Source organism: Gordionus sp. m RMFG-2023, chromosome 4 (genome assembly GCF_954871325.1).
Source record: "Gordionus sp. m RMFG-2023 chromosome 4, tfGorSpeb1-WG-v2, whole genome shotgun sequence".
Classification (NCBI taxonomy): Eukaryota; Metazoa; Nematomorpha; class Gordioida; order Chordodea; family Parachordodidae; genus Gordionus; species Gordionus sp. m RMFG-2023.
This window is the reverse complement of record NC_088778.1, coordinates 16,708,436-16,725,229: the sequence shown is the minus strand read 5'-3', so window position 1 is coordinate 16,725,229 and position 16,794 is coordinate 16,708,436. Positions and strand designations below refer to the sequence as shown.

The following is a 16,794-nucleotide window of genomic DNA, read 5'->3' as shown; positions in this document are numbered from 1 at the left end:
GTGTCAAATAATTGATTTTGGCAATATAGTCGTTTACCAATTTTGGCACTATATCATTTGCTCTTTTATGCCTTCAATTGTAAAATCAGGATACCTAAAACGTTACGAAAGTAAATTATTGTAGTTTAAATTATAGTAACATAATATTTAAAAGAACGTTTTATTGGGAAAGATTGGCGAGATGATTGGTTTGTTTTGTATGACGATAGTACATTATCATGGTTTAAAAGAAAAGATATATCTGATCCAACAGGCAGTATATTTCTCAAAGCAGTCGCTAACCTTATTGCTGTTGGGGAATTCACAAAAATTGTAAGATATTAGAAATATGTATATGAAATAATATTTATACTATAAATTTTTTATAATATTTACTCAGATTATTTATTTTATTATATTCTTCTAATCTTAACTAATTTATATATGATTGCCCTTGATTTTTAGTATTGTATGTAAAATAGTAGAAATTATCATAACTAAAGAGAGATCTTGAGTCATATTTTAAAATTATTTTTTTTATAAAAGTTACTATAGTATTTCTATATTTTTCATTATATCCTTATACTGCTTACAAAATTGAAGCAATAAACTAAAATGTATAAAATCACATGTTGGTCTAAACTTTGCTTTTAAATTGGCAACCTTCAAGATTAGAACTGTATATGATTCAGATTTATCTGAATGTAAAGAGATTTTAACATTTTACAACTATATCTATTAAATAAATCAAAAAGAACAATTAATATCTAAATCATGGAAAAAGAAACCTTAATGTACTTTGATATAATTACAATTTGTTTTTAATCACAATTTAAAATCTGATATTTTAGACTCAGCTTAAGGCTAACATTATCGTTTTTATTCTGTTTATAACTGATTTATGTTTATTGAGTAGAAAAAAAACTTGATGAATTAGTAATTACTAGTGCCATAAACAATACTTCAAAAAAGGAACACTTGTGACCTTTTGCACAGTTACTGCTCATGTTTATTCAAAAATTGAAGAAATATTTGAGTTGGGACACAAATTTACAAGGTATAAACTTTGTACCTTTAATTTTATAATTGGTGTAAAAAAAATGTTTGGTATTATGTCCAGGGCAGGTTAAATCATCTTCATCTTAAGAAATACCTACAATTGACATAATATTCTTTATAAAATAAATTATAATATTAAAGAATATGAATTAACATATCTTGATTGATTCAATATTTATTAGATTAACAACAACTAAAAATTTAACAATGAAAATTTAAATAAAAATGCTTTATAAAATATAAATTATCATATTAGTGAATAAGAATATGAATTAACATTCTTGATCAATACTAATTAGATTAACATTCTTGACTGAAAATTTATTAAATTATTTATAAAATTAAAAAATAAATAAAGATAATTTTATAATACAATTAAATATGATTTTCTATATTTTTTAAGAAAATATTTAAAGTAACGATTTGCTTTACCGTTACTCGTTACCTCTAGAAGAAGGTAACAAATGGTGTTCCTTTTCTTCAAAAAAAGCTATTATCCTTATTTTTTGACGATACTTTACAGCACTAGTAATTACTAATCAGCCATTGCATATTGGTGCATCCAGATATTCAGTACTTCTTTTTGTTTTAACACCAATCTTGGCAATTTTTTCATATTTTTCAATAATGTGTTTTTCTATAATTTATCTACCAAATTGATTGAGGCACTAATACTAAATACACTAATTATTGGTATAAGTTTTAGAGCTGTTAACCCTTGATATTTCATTCTGGATACTACGTTTACAACTTTTGCTTATTTTTTTATCCTTTAAACCATCTAGCAAAAAAATAGTAACAAAAAGTACTAATTGAAGACTTCTTGTATAGGCTCAGAATTAATATTTCCAAGGTTTGAATCACTTCACGCTTAAGGAGAGACATAGTTTTCATCATGTTTATAAAACTCGGTTTCTTTTTTGTGGTTTGCAAAACTGATTGAGTGAGAGGGGTGGGACTAATACCAATATAATATTGGTTTACAATACCAATACCAATATATATTTAAATATTGGTATTGCTTTTACAACCAATACCAATTACCTAAATATATTGGTTTTGATATATTGTTTAAATACAATTTTTACCAATACCAATATTAAAAATAACATAATTATTTGGGTTTATCGTGGATAATTATATCGTGGTATTTTTTTTACTTTCATTGCAAAAACTGATTACATCTGTTATTTCTTCCAATACTACTGTGATATCAATATTTCTGTTATTTATAATTATAGTTTATTTTCATTATGGAAGTAAATTTTTTACATGATATCTATCAATTTTATCTATTTATTTAGGATATTATAATAAATGAAGACCAAATAGAGTTAATAAATATAGATGCTGTTGGTACTAATAATAATAGCGATAATGAACAAGAAGAATTATCAATATCTAATAAAAGACGAAATTCAGCAAAAATCTGGGAATTTTATACTACTTGTGATAAAAAAAAAGGCAATTTGTAATAAATGTAAAAAAAAAATATCACTTCCCAATTTTGGAACCTCAGGATTATGGACACATCTTAAATCCATCCACCCAACATTATATAAGAAATGTGAGCAAATAAATAATGGCAGTAAAAAAATTAAGACAATAAAATCATTTTTACTTAATAATATAAATAATAAAGCTAATTTAATTATAAACTTTTTCATTGAGGATATCACTTTTAAAAATTTAATAGCATATTGTAACCCTTCGCTAACATTAGTTTATAGAAAAACACTAAAAATAGAAATTATGAAACATTATCATAGTTCTTTTATCAATTTAAAATCTGTACTTTCTAACATTACATCTAAATTTTCCTTAACAATGGACATTTGGTCCAATACCCTTTATGGGCATAACAATTCATTATATTGATAATGATTTTAAATTAATTAATCACTTATTAGATTTTATTCCTTTTAAATCAGCACATAATTCTATTAATATTTTTAATTCTGTATTAAAAGTAAAATTTGAAATTGATTTGTAATAATTTAGCATTTCTAAAAATTTTAAAACAAAAAGATAATTTTGATAATGTGTGCAAATGCTTTTGCCATATTATACATTTGGCTGTCATGGCTGCATTGGAACCCTTAAATACAACTTTAAAAAAAATAAGAAATTTTTAAAAAATTTTTAAACTTTCTATATCTAAATTTAATAAACTCGAAAAAATATATCTTGAAAAAAATCCACACTTAAAATTTCCTCACCCAATCTTGGATATACCAACACGTTGGAATTCAACATACCAAATGCTTGAAAGAGCAATATTGCTCAAACCCTATTTGACAACATATACCAATCATTTACAAAATACCAGTCAAGAAAATTATATTAGTGCCTTAGTCTGGAATAATATAGAAATATACCGAGAATTTTTGGAACCATTTAATTTTGGTACAGAGATGGCCTCATGTGCTAATACTCCAACAATTTCAACAATTATTCTTTTATATTCCAGTATTTTTGAGCATGTGGAGAGTTATAATAATAATCCTAATGCTATTTTAAAGACAGCTTCTTTTGCTGCCTTAACAAAACTTAATAAATACTATAATTATAATACACACCTCTTTATTATTTCAACAATGATTGACCCAAGATTTAAACTATCAAGTCATTTATTAAAGCATAATAATATGGAAACACTTATTGGATATCTTACTAATGAATACAAAATTTTTAAATAAATAATAACAGTTCAGCGGAACTTACAAATGCAGCACAAAATAACAAAAAATTATCCTTTTATGACAAAATTTATCAGGTGAAACCTCATAATAATAACAACTTAGAAATAAGTAAATACGTAGATGAAGCCACAATTTCCAATGATACAAATCCATTAGATTGGTGGAAATTAAATAAAAATAGATATCCAGTATTATCAAAAATTGCTAGAGATTATCTAGCAATTCCGGCCACCTCATCTAGCTCTGAAAGGGCTTTTTCAGAAGATCGGTATGTTATAACAGACCAACGTTGTTCACTAGATGAGCGTACTATACAAGCTTGCCTGTGCCTAAAAAGTTGGATGCGCATGCAAGATTCTTCTTAAATACATAAAATTATTTCCTCTTCTTATATTAAAATTATATCATTCTTTTGCATTATATTTTGTATAAATAGAGAGTTATGTTACATTTTTAGTTTATTTTGCTATTTTCTTTATGATAAATAAAATGGTTCAAAATCAATACGTTTATTATTGTTGATACAAAAAATGCATGATTAAATCAAAATTTTTTATATTCACATCACCTAATAAATTCCTAGTTTAAAAAAGAATTTGAATTCAGTAAAATTTTGAGAGTTGGTTCTTAGCCCTGATTTTATGGTATCATGATTTTTTTCCCCATGTTTATTTAAAATAGAAATTAAGGGTTTTATAATCACTATTTCTATTCTTTTAATTAGTAATTTGAATTTAAACCAATACCAATATAATCCAATAGTTACCAATATAAACCAATACCAATAGCAATACCAATACAAGAAATAGAAAATATTGTTTAAACCAATACCAATATTTTAGATTCAATACCAATACAATATTTTGTTAATATTGGGTTTTTACTATTGGTTCCCAGCCCTAAGTGAGAGTTTATAAGTACTAATCAGACATTAAATATTGGCATAAACAAGTTATCTAATTATTGTGGCCTGATGTCAATTTTGCAATTTTTTTTTTATTTTGCTTATAACTTTTTCGTTATACCTTCTACCAAACGTATTAAAATAATATAAAATTAAGCACTAAACATTCATAAATTTTTTGGAGTAAATACTTTCAGTCGCTTTCTAATTGTAAGGTTGACCATAATTTTTGCTAATAATTATTTCCTTTATACTGATTAAAACACATCTAGGCATTAATAACATAAAACATTCGCATAGATCTTGGAATTATTGCTTCCTATTGTTTAGCCAAAAGGTAGCCATAATATTCTTTCTTCCCCATTTATTATCCAAAGCGATTGAGAGAGGAGATTATTCTTCTATAAAATCAAACTCCCTTTTATAAACTGGCAAGATTGACCTTTTCTAAATTGTTGGGAAGTTTAATTTTTTGTTTAATTCCAAAAATATAATATGGAACTTGTATCAGTTGTATAAATTCTTGTTGCTCGACAATTCTTAATTATAAATAATGTAATAACGGTTTCTAACACTGACTGTGATAATTTATTTGGAGGGGGGAATATTAATGCTATATTTCGGTTGCTTTCAATTTAAATGACAAAAAACATTTAATGGCCATTTCATTCCATGTCACAAAAACATGATTTTCTGACGGCTTATTTTAAGTTTTACTAAATTTAGTACATAAACTAAGATTCGACAGCTTATTTCAATTTTTACTAAATTTAGTACATAAACTAAGATTCGTACAATATATATTTAAGCAAAATTTCAGCCTTCTAGATATACTTTTGAAGAGATTGCAGATTTCCAACATAAAAATATGATAGTTTCTTTTATTGATTGATTTCTTTATATTATCAATCAATAAAAATATTTTACGTATTATAGATTTGCACAGCTCAGCTTTCTAGCTGAACTTAAAAATTTAAGACAAGCAATTTATATAAAATATTCTGCAAAATTTCTGATATAAATTTAAACATAAAAGAATTCAATATTTATGTATGGTACCTTTGATCCTTAAAATATGACATAAATACTTTTATTAATTAATAAAACAATAGAAGAAAATGTCATATTTTTATGTTATGGATCTGCACAGCCCGTCCAAAGTCTAACCCCAACCAAAAAGCTCCACAGGCTAAGTATTAAAATGTTTTGATATTATCCTTTTTGGTCATATATTATATAAAAAATATATAGAATAGCTCATTTTTTTATTGGTTTTGTCTATTTTACCTACGATGATGTCGAAAAGGCTTATTTATATAGAATGGGTAATATTATTGTTCTTTTTTTAAATTTTATTGAAATCGGAGACCCATTTTTCTATATGAGGTTTTAAATATTGTTCTGGGCAAAAATGTTAAAAAATTTATATATTTTTTTTCTAAAATATTATATATACGTTGATTTTAATTTAGTTTATTTTTAATCAATCATTAACCAGCGGACACATAAAAATCATTTTCCATTCAACCCCCGATATCTTTAAAAGTATAACAGCTAGTAGGCTAACATATTTTGCCCATATATTTACGAGCCTTAGTGTGGGGTATAAATTTCATTAAAATTGAAATCGGTCGGGTGAATCATGATTAATTTGATATGAAATGACCCGTTGATGCCTTCATATTATTATCATTTGATACTTTTTACCTGATTTAACTTCCAGAAAAGTTTATATTGATTATATTTTTTTAATGTGTTTAGAATTTTGTTATTATATTTCAATTTTTACATCCATTTCGGTCTTGGTTCCCCTGGTGATAATCACATTCATCGATAGCTTGCCAATTCTTGCTGCTTATTGATTATTCTAAAAAATGTACTATCTAGAATAATAGATTCTTTATCCTGAATACAATAGATAGACCAAAATAATATTTTATATAAATTTTTACTTTTTATTTTCAAGGCAATTTACATTTGTTTCTGATGAATTAGAATCTTTATTTACATATGTAATAATATTATTCTCTTCATTTTCATAATCATAGATGTACCTATATTTTTTATCCGATTGGGCCTATTATTCCTCTTTTTAAATATCCGCAGCCTATATGATTAAATTTTTTTCGATTTGATATAATGGCGTTTTAATTTAAAAATTTTGTAGCATTGATTTAAGAAAATATTTATTGGTAGAAAATTCTTATATAATAGAGGTGATAGATTAATTATAAAAACGAAATAAATCATTTAAAATACGCAAAAAAAAAAATTTTATAAATAATTTTATAATTTATAAAACAAAATTTAACAATTTACATTGATCATGAATAGACTATTACTTTCTATATGATAGAAAGACTTTTGGAACAAAAAAGAATTACAACGATTTGTTATATATAATTAAATTGATATATGAATATTTTTAGATTAGTGAATATAACTGAATAAATAAGTCTAAAATTATATTTTAATTAAAATTTGATAGTAGTTTATTTTAAATGACTTATGTTATGTTATGGTAGAATCATAGTGGTAAATTATAAAAAAAATAATAAGTGAATTCATTGAAAAATATTAAATATTTATAACTACCAAAATCACATATCGGATCATTAATCGGTCTATATCAATATAATATCGAATCGGCCTTCAAAAAGAGGTAATAATTCTTATACATTTAAAGTTATCTCCATTTGTTAAAATAGTTTTGAGTATTTTTAAATGTTTAAAAAATGTATTTCGCTAAGTATTCGAAGTCCTAAGACCATTTAGAAGAGGGTAGTCGTAAAGTTTGTTGGAGATTAGGAGTAGCTCTGATCATTGTGGTCTGACTGGACCTAAGATAAATGTTCACACAGCAATCGAGTGAATTTAGATCTATCCTTTATTATAGAAGCTAGTAAAAATATAGCACGTTATTTTACAATATAGTAAACATAGTCCAATTTAATCCAAAAAATAATTAAAGTCGAGATAAAATAAGTGAAAGTAGAATAGTGCTTAGCCACAAAACAATCTCTAACTTTTATAATTTTTTTATTTTATCTAATTTATTTGCCAATATTTATTAGCCAATGATAGCATCGAAAACTGGCGGGATAGTTTTATGTTCTTTTTATCAACCATCTTAGAATTAGTGCAACCCCCTTAGCTACACGCAAATATCAATTTGTTTATCACTTTTGAATTTTTTAAAGCTAGTTAATTTCGATAACAAAAAGGGGGGCAATTAAAATTAATTAAGTTGTAAACACAACAACTGCAATGTTCTAAATTTTTATTTCAAAATGCCTAAAAATGCATGTGTTAAGACACTATTTTAGTTTAAACAGTAGCTTTTTCAAAATATATTTCGTCACTACATAATTCTGAAGACACTAAAAAATACGCCCAGAAAATATGAGTATTTTATCTTATCGATTAATAAAAAAATTTTACAATATCATTTTATTGAATCATTCATATATATATTTATATACGTAATATAATATATGATATTTTTAATAAAAATGAAAGGGGAAAAGTATGGGCATAAAATATATAAAACTAACCCTGAGAATTTCAATTTTAATCTTTTTGTTTAAAATGATCAAGAAGATTGTTTTTTATAAAAATTATTTCATAGATGGCGTTAAAGTAGTTAAAATTTAAGTTTTATAATTAAATTCATTTTTTTTTAATTTTGACTGCAAAAGTTGTGCTTGGTTTCCAATATATTCATCGTTACAATTTGCTTCATTTTCTTTCTGAAATAATACTAAATCATGCCTAAACTTGAAAAAAATATTATTTTTCTGAATTGAAAATCTGCATAAAGGGTGTAACTTTATATTTTACCCTTCATTGCACAGGTGAAAAAAATCACGTGAAACGCCTTCAAATTGAACCAATTTTCTTTTATTTTAGACGAACTTTGAATGTGAACGCGTTCTTTTTTTTATGAACGCGTTCGTTTTTTACATTCGTTCAATTTTACAAAATCTTATTGTTTTTATTCATTTAGAAATATAAAATGTATTTATCGTAATTTTTTAAGAATAAAGGGTATTTTTTTAATCAACTGTTTCCTTTATCTTGAATTTTTTAAACCAGCCATTATTAATTTGAATATTATTGTTTATAAATTCGCGTCATATGTAAAATGGATTTTCTGGATTCGAATTTCTTTCTATACGATTGGTGATCCAGCTCATCGCCGACTAGACCACAGACGATATACGAAAACATTCATATTTTCCTTATATAATGATAAATAAATGACGGGATTAAAAATTGTATAAAAAAATTATAAATACTCGATATATGGCGGCTGAAGATAGAAAAGCTAAAACGCTTAAGGGTATAGGGAATATAGACCTATCCACTAAGCTTTGATGGAATGGCAGTTTGCATCCAAGAGATGTGTTACAATTCGATATTTAGGTTCAAAAGTATTTTCTAAAATTAATTTCGAGATCTAGTGATATTTTAGTGGTCATAAAAATTTGTGGTGACTAGAAGGCCTGTAAGATTTTAGGAAAAAATAGAAAAATTAACTAAATAAAATTCCTTCTTGATAAGTAGGTAAAGATAAAATACTAATCATCTCCAATGGATGAAGCTAGTTTTGTCAGCTACAATAAAATTTTCATAGGGACAGTCTGATTTTAGAGGTGAATAAAATTACATTTTGTGATTTTGGCCAAAATGTTTAATATTTATTTTAGATTTTGGGGCAACACGGTCAAAAACATTTTTTAATTTCTGCAAGTTTTAAAAAGAATTAACATAAGATTTAAAACTATAAATATTTTTTTTGAAAGTTTTTAAATAAGATTTGGACGCGACCTATGATATAATCAAATTTAATTAATCGGTTTAAATTACATTTTATAAAATAATGTTTGTATAACAACAAGATATTGATAAATATTTTATTATTATTTATAAAATAAACTATTTATTCATCCAAATATTTATTTTGGGACGTTATAACTTTTTTAAAATTTGTTTATTTATTAATAGACTTTCCCTCAAAAATCATACTTATCAATTTAAAAATATATAGATTATTTAGAAATAAAATATATATATAATTAGAATGCACTATTGTTGAAATGTAAATATTTTTTTTACAGAATCGATTTTAATTTAATGCCAAATTGAATGTTAATTCATTTTATCCTTACCGAATTGGAATTAATATTTTTACCGTCGATCAATCATTATTTTTGGCGGGTTAGATAAAATACCTAATCTACAATTATAATTTTTTTTTAAATTAGCATATTTCTTAAAAATATAATACATAATAAGTAGCCTATCCTATCAAAATATATAGCAACCCATCATAATTTGAATAGTTGCATCAAAAAATTATTTGATTCGAATCGAAGTTTACATGATAAAATATTAAAATTTTTCCTAAATATATGAATACTCTCTAAATATTAAAAAAAAATTTTAAAGTCAGGCCACCTTATCAATTTTTTGGTAGTATTAAAAATGATTTTGTTTCCAACCCGATTCAAAATATTTTTAAATTATAAAAAAAATGATATCAGAACAAAGGATTTATTTATTTTAATCAAGTTCAATCAATAAAGATTTGCCTTATAAAATAATTTGTCTCATTTGAATTTTATCGATACTTTTTGTTTATACTATGATAACTAATAACACTAAGACATAAAATATAACTACAAATATTTCGCTAATTATTCATATAACGATATGAATATTACAATTATGCGATTAAACGAATATAAATAAATAATACAAATATTCAATTCCTATTTAAGAATCTCATTCGATTACGATTTTGTTGTAGCCTAATTTTGGTAAATATTATGCAATCCATTTTTTGTAGATACTTGTATCAGACATATTTTTTTGTCCTTCCCGTTCCTCCCTAATTTCTTCAATTTTATATATAAAAGGAAATTTGACGAAAACATTTTTAAGCTCGACAGCACTTAATTATCTTATTTCAAATTTAATCTTGCAAGAATAAAAGTTAAAAAATGAAATTTAATAAAGTACGAGGAAAATAAAATATCAGAGTATTTTAAATGGAGTTTAGAAAATAAATTAGGCCCAATCCTGCTTAGGAAATCAAAATGTTAAAATTAGGTGTCGACTTTATGCGGGCTGGGTTTTGAAGAAGAGACCTGTAATTGCATAAGAAAAATTTTTCCCACATCACGGGAAGAAAATCTTAGACTCGACCCAAACATAAAGTCAATTTAATATTCGCAATCCGACACGAAAATCAGAATTTTAAAAAAAATATCATAAAATTTTTTAATTTTACTCTGAAGTCTGAAGTATTATTTTAAACTTTAAATCGTTTAAAACTCATTCGATCAAATTAAAAGAGTAATTAATTGGGATGATATTAACTACTTTATATTTTTATGATAAAGTAAACTTTATAGAGGTCTCTTTAATAGCCACTTCTTAAAGATGATCATTAGATGATATTTTTGGATTCAAAAATCATGGTCATGTTAAAAGTGAGAATTATATTAATGATCTCCTTAATTTTAGCTAATAAAATTTAAACGTTATTCTAAAAATATTATTGGTGGGCTTAAATTTTTTTTTATATTTTAACTAAATATTTATGTAATAAATTAATGCAAGTACATAAATAATCTCTTTATTTATAATTTTATATGTCTGGTCGTGATCATAATTTGTAAAATTAAGAGCATTATTGCTTATATCTATACAAAATATATAGTAAGGGATATGAAAATGAGATCTAATGATGTAGAAATGCAATGCACCAATTTCTATATGGAATCAGTGCTGAATTGGCCATTTGAATAAATATTCGATCGGTTGATATAAAAAATGGTTATGAATATTATATTTAAGATATTATATCATTTTATTAAGTATTTACAGTTAACAGATTCAATATTTTTTTATATGATCATTATATTAAGGTGCCAAATAGACCAGATTTACCGTCGGGATATTTATACAAAAATTTGATGGCTTTAGGAACCGATAAAAAGAAACGGGTAATTTGGGTCTTATGCGCGGACGATAACGAATTAAAGTTATTTATACTTTTAAAAATATATAATTTTATTAATATATTCAATACCATACATAATTTAGCTCCTGGATGAGTGCAGTGGTCAGCACTGTAAGTTTAATATTTTTATATCATATATTGCAACAAAAATTGTATAACATGTTCCATCAGAAATTTTATATTTTTTAAATTTCCTAATTAGAAGAATATAGTTTTAACATCAAACCATTTCTTATTATAGGGCTAGATTCTTTTTTAAACTTATTAAGTAAATAGTTGCCAACCAACTCAGTACTTATCATTAATGAATGTTGATTAAAAAATCATATTAGTTACCTCCTCCACCAGCTCCTCCGCAAAACCCTAATTCCAATCCCATAACAAAAGATGATCAATCATCCGACAGCAATAAACCTAATGTTTACCCTATGCCTGCTCCACCATACCCAGGTTTTATATGACATGTTTTTCTTACAATTAAATATTTTTAAATCAAATTTTCCCTCAAACAATTGGAATTTATTTAAATGATGCTGAGTGATTTTAAAATTAATGTACCCTCTCCCCATCTTTTTTAGCCATTTGTTTTTATTAAAATATATTTTACAATCTTTAGGTGGAGCTCCTCAGCAACCCCCTCCCCCTTCATCTCAAAACTATCCTCAACCTGCACCTTCTGGTGCATATGGAGCTGCACCTGCCCCTCCTGGTGCATATGGAGCTTCACCGGGAGTGGCGACCGGTGGGAATCCTACCGTTGTAATATTAGATCGCGATAGAGGGGGTGGCGGAGGCGGTGGCGGCTATGGCGGAGGCGGGGGATTATTTGGGGGAGGAGGCGGTAGAAGTGGTGGTATGGGAATGGGAACAGGCCTTTTAGCTGGCGGCTTGCTTGGTTATGGGCTTAGTAGCCTCACCCGTCCTTTTGGTGGTTACGGTATGGGAAGTGGCTGGGGCGGCGGTGGCATGGGTATGGGTGGTTATGGCATGGGAGGTATGGGTGGTTATGGCATGGGAGGTATGGGAGGCGGATATGGTATGGGAGGCATACAAGACAATGATACTACAAATATCGTTAACAATTATAACTATGGAGGTGGCGGTGACACGGGCGCTCTGGCGGGCGGTGACATGGGAGGGGGTCTTGGCGGAGGCGTTCTCGGTGGGGGTGGCTCTGACTTTTTCAACGATGGTTCCTACAACTCTGGTGGTCTAGCCAGTTATGGTGGTGGTATGGATGACTATTATGGTGGAGGGAACACTGGAGGCTTGTTTGGTAGTGGCGGTGACAGCGGAGGCGGAGGTCTGTTTGGAGGTGGCGATAGTAGCAGCGGAGGTCTTTTTGGCGGTGGAGGCGATTTTGGAGGGGGCTCAGACTTTTTTGGAGGAGGTGGAGGAGGCGGTGGAGATTTCTTTGGGGGTGGTGGTGGAGGATTTGGTGGCGGTGATTTTGGTGGAGGTGGGGGCGGAGACTTTTGATCTAAATATATCAAATATTTTTAAATTATTAATTATTTTTGCCGAAAATCGAAGTATGTATATTAATAATAGAGCAAAGTCTATTTACATTTATCTTTATATGCTAATATTGATTTTTTTAAATTTTACGAATAAGAAATATTGTTGACTCTAGTATATTAAATAATGAATCTTGTGTATAATAAATATCTTATTACACCTATATTTAGCTCATTTTTACAATTGAAACACTTATTATTTGTTAGTAGTTTTAAGAGTGCAATTAAAAATTGTATATCATAATTATATAGGATCCACAGATTTATTTATATTTAATGCACATTTATTTATTTTTTTAAAACTTTACATAAAAAAATGCTTCTGCTATATTAGTCAAAAATTAATTTTCCGTATTTGTAAATCATATATATATATATTGAATTTATGAAATTATTTATTCTAAATAAATTATAATTAACGGTTGTTATGCTATTTTCGTAGATATTTAATTTAGATGATAGTGTTACTATTTAAAATTTTGAGTTCAAATTTTTGAGATAAATTTATTTTTATTTGAGAAATCATATGGTACCCAACCGAATCTTCTCAATCTAATCCGATAAGTTTTTATACTTGAATTTTTTTCAGTTAAAATAAAAATACCTAGCGATAAAATTTTATAAAAATAATAGGTTAAGGAATATATTTTAACATTTATTTATCAAATAATCCAAATTTTTATAAATCAATGTTCAATAATTTTTTATATTTTAAAAAGTATAGCTTAGCATTACCTACACGTCCGATTCTTTAATAATATAATTTACTAAAGACATCATTTTTTTACATGTAGGATTTAAATAAAAAACAAGATGGCTGGCATCTTTATAAGAAATGTATATTTATGGGAGTTTAGTAGGATTTTTTTAAACTAAACTAGGAACAATTTTAAATTGAAGTTTTAAGAAGTTAAGCGGGAAATAATTCACCGGAATAAAAATTCACTTGGAAACTAATTCCCCAAAAATAAATTCCCCTCTTTTTGATTTTAGTATATAAAGCGGGAAAAAATATTAACCTGATATATATTTTTTTTAATTATCAAAAATACCCAAACCGCCAAAAAAACCAAAATAATTTTTAAAAATTAAAATCTCAGTGAAAATGTATAATTTGAGTTGCATTTTTTTAAGCAAATTGGTTAAAATATATTTTATAAATATATTATATTATAATTTCAGGAAGATGAAATAGAAAAAAAAAATGACAATTATTATAAAAAAGAATTTTAACTTGTTTTGAATAAATAAGTAAAAAATATATATTAATATTGTTTTGTATATTATGGTTTCATTGAAGACGAGTTTTTGACAGGGGTTGATTTTATTCAAAAATATTTAAATAGTATAACGGATATCTTGGTCAAAATAATTTGAAACTTATCTTAAAATAATTCATTTGTTTTGATCTTCAAAAAATCTTGAGCAGAAAACTTTTTTTTGACTATCTAAAAAAATTCATTATTTTGATCTTCAAAAAATTTTGAGTCAAATTTTACCTAAAAATTCCAATTCTTTTTTACAAAAGATCTTCTATATATAATTAAATCTTTTGTAATTTTATGCATAAAAAATTCTTTTATGAAATCTAAAAAAATAAAAATTTTTTTTCGAACTCAATGCAGTAAACTTAGCAAACCATGACAAAAAAACATTTTGCATTAGAAGATCTTTTGTAATTTTATGCATAAAAAATTCTTTCAAGATGAAATCACAATTTTTTTAAAAAATAAAAGATTTTATTCAAATTCAATGCAGTAAACTTAGCAAACCATTAATACATCAAAACATTTTGCATAACTTTCATCGCTAATGATTTTGTAGCGGGGCTTTTTGTCAATATTATTCAGCGAAGACCATATCCGGAATTTTATAATGCATTCTGAGAACTCTTTAGAGCGAAACTTTCATCGTAAATGGCGGAACAAATCGCAAAGGCGATATAGCGAAAACTATTTTCAGATTAAAATATTTTATATTCATTTTTATAGCTAATAATGGCGATTTTAAATATTTGATTTTAAAATATAAGGCTCAAAAAGATTAAAACTAGGTCAAGCACTCAAATTCTAGACCGACGAATTGCTAATAGTGACTATTTTTTAAATCAATCAATAGTGGAGACCGGGATTAAACGATTGGTATTTTCCATTTTTACCATAAAATTTTCAAACATCAAATTATAAATTTATATATAGCTCAATCCATCATCTATAAAACAAAAGTATAACTCTATCCATAATACTTCAAGAGCTGTGATTAATTATGTGAAGTGTGCCATTTTACCTCATACCCAGGGTAAAATAACTAGGCATCAGAGTAAAGTGGTTAAAATATAATTAAACATAACTATTGTTTTTTTGAACAAATATTGCAATTTTGACTTCCATTTATTACTTATAGATAAATCAATTCAATATGAGAAAATAAAATTTTTTATTCAAAAATAGCATATTTTGAGTATCCCAATTTTAGGCAACCGTAAATTTCAATTATTCTTCCCGTTTGCCACTATTTTTAACATTTTATTCTAAATAACAAAAGTATTTATTGATGTTCCTTTTTGCTCAAAAATATTTTTTATTATCTTTTTACTGTTTTTATCCTTGAAATTAGAGAAACCACATGAAAATCAAATTCTAAAATTTATGCTAATTTAGAGTCTTAATTGATCCTAAATGATCTAGAAACCAGAAATCAAAGGCTTGTAAATTATAAGCAAATAAAAAAGAAATTACTGAAACTTATACCATTGTTTAACCCGATAATTGATCTTCAAACAGTGACATTAGCCTTTCGTGAGTTATGAGCAAAATAAGAAAATGTTGTCACCTTGCCAAAACCTAAATTAAAATAGATCATATTCTGAAACTTGGCCAATATTTACTATTTAATAGTCTCTAAACCGCATTGACCATTTTAAAACATAGTTAGCCAAAATACTTGAAGAAGCTGGTATCTAATTCTGAATATTGTGTAGTCTAATTGATCCTCCAGGATCCTTAAACCGCATACCAACGATATTAACCGTTCGTGAGTTAGCAAAATAGAAATGTCTTGGCATATTGACAATATCTTAAACTAAATCAATCATTTTCTAGTTCACACGCCATGATTGATCTTCCTATTCTTCAAACGGAATGTAAAAATAATAATCGGAAATAAATGCCCTTATGCAACCCAATGTACCCTAATTTATATTCTTATCTGATAGTGGCGTGATACGTGGGATCATATTTTTTTTAAATTTAACCCACCATACTTAGTATACTGAAATGGTGGTCCTTCGGAAGTCGTCTGAGGGTCATTGGTCCTCTAACCCTTGTGATGTGGCAAGAGTCATGACCAAATATTTTAATAATCTTTTATTTAACCTAAATGAAACATAAATTTTTTTAAAGACTTATTAAATATAAAATTTATATAATTAAAGAATTTTTTTTTAACATTGAAAAAGTTCTATTTAAAATAATAATCTGCCCAATCTGTCCGTTTTTAATTGACAGATATTGACGTTTTCACTAATATCTTCAAAGTAAGTAATTAATTATGAATCACGTATCTTTTTGTTCTTATTATTCCATGGTAACAACATTTTGGAGT

At 26.2% G+C, this 16,794-nt stretch overlaps 1 protein-coding gene across 1 annotated transcript; it reads left to right on the top strand.

Annotated features, from left to right (window-relative positions):
• Window positions 1-11: 11 nt before the first annotated feature.
• LOC135927782 (uncharacterized) lies at window positions 12-13,524 on the top strand. The gene is made up of 6 exons (XM_065463964.1): window positions 12-110; window positions 155-312; window positions 11,580-11,695; window positions 11,758-11,785; window positions 12,007-12,124; window positions 12,291-13,524. Exons 1-6 carry the CDS (start codon window positions 68-70, stop codon window positions 13,151-13,153), a joined length of 1,326 nt encoding a protein of 441 aa, XP_065320036.1. The 5' UTR covers window positions 12-67; the 3' UTR covers window positions 13,154-13,524.
• Window positions 13,525-16,794: the final 3,270 nt, after the last annotated feature.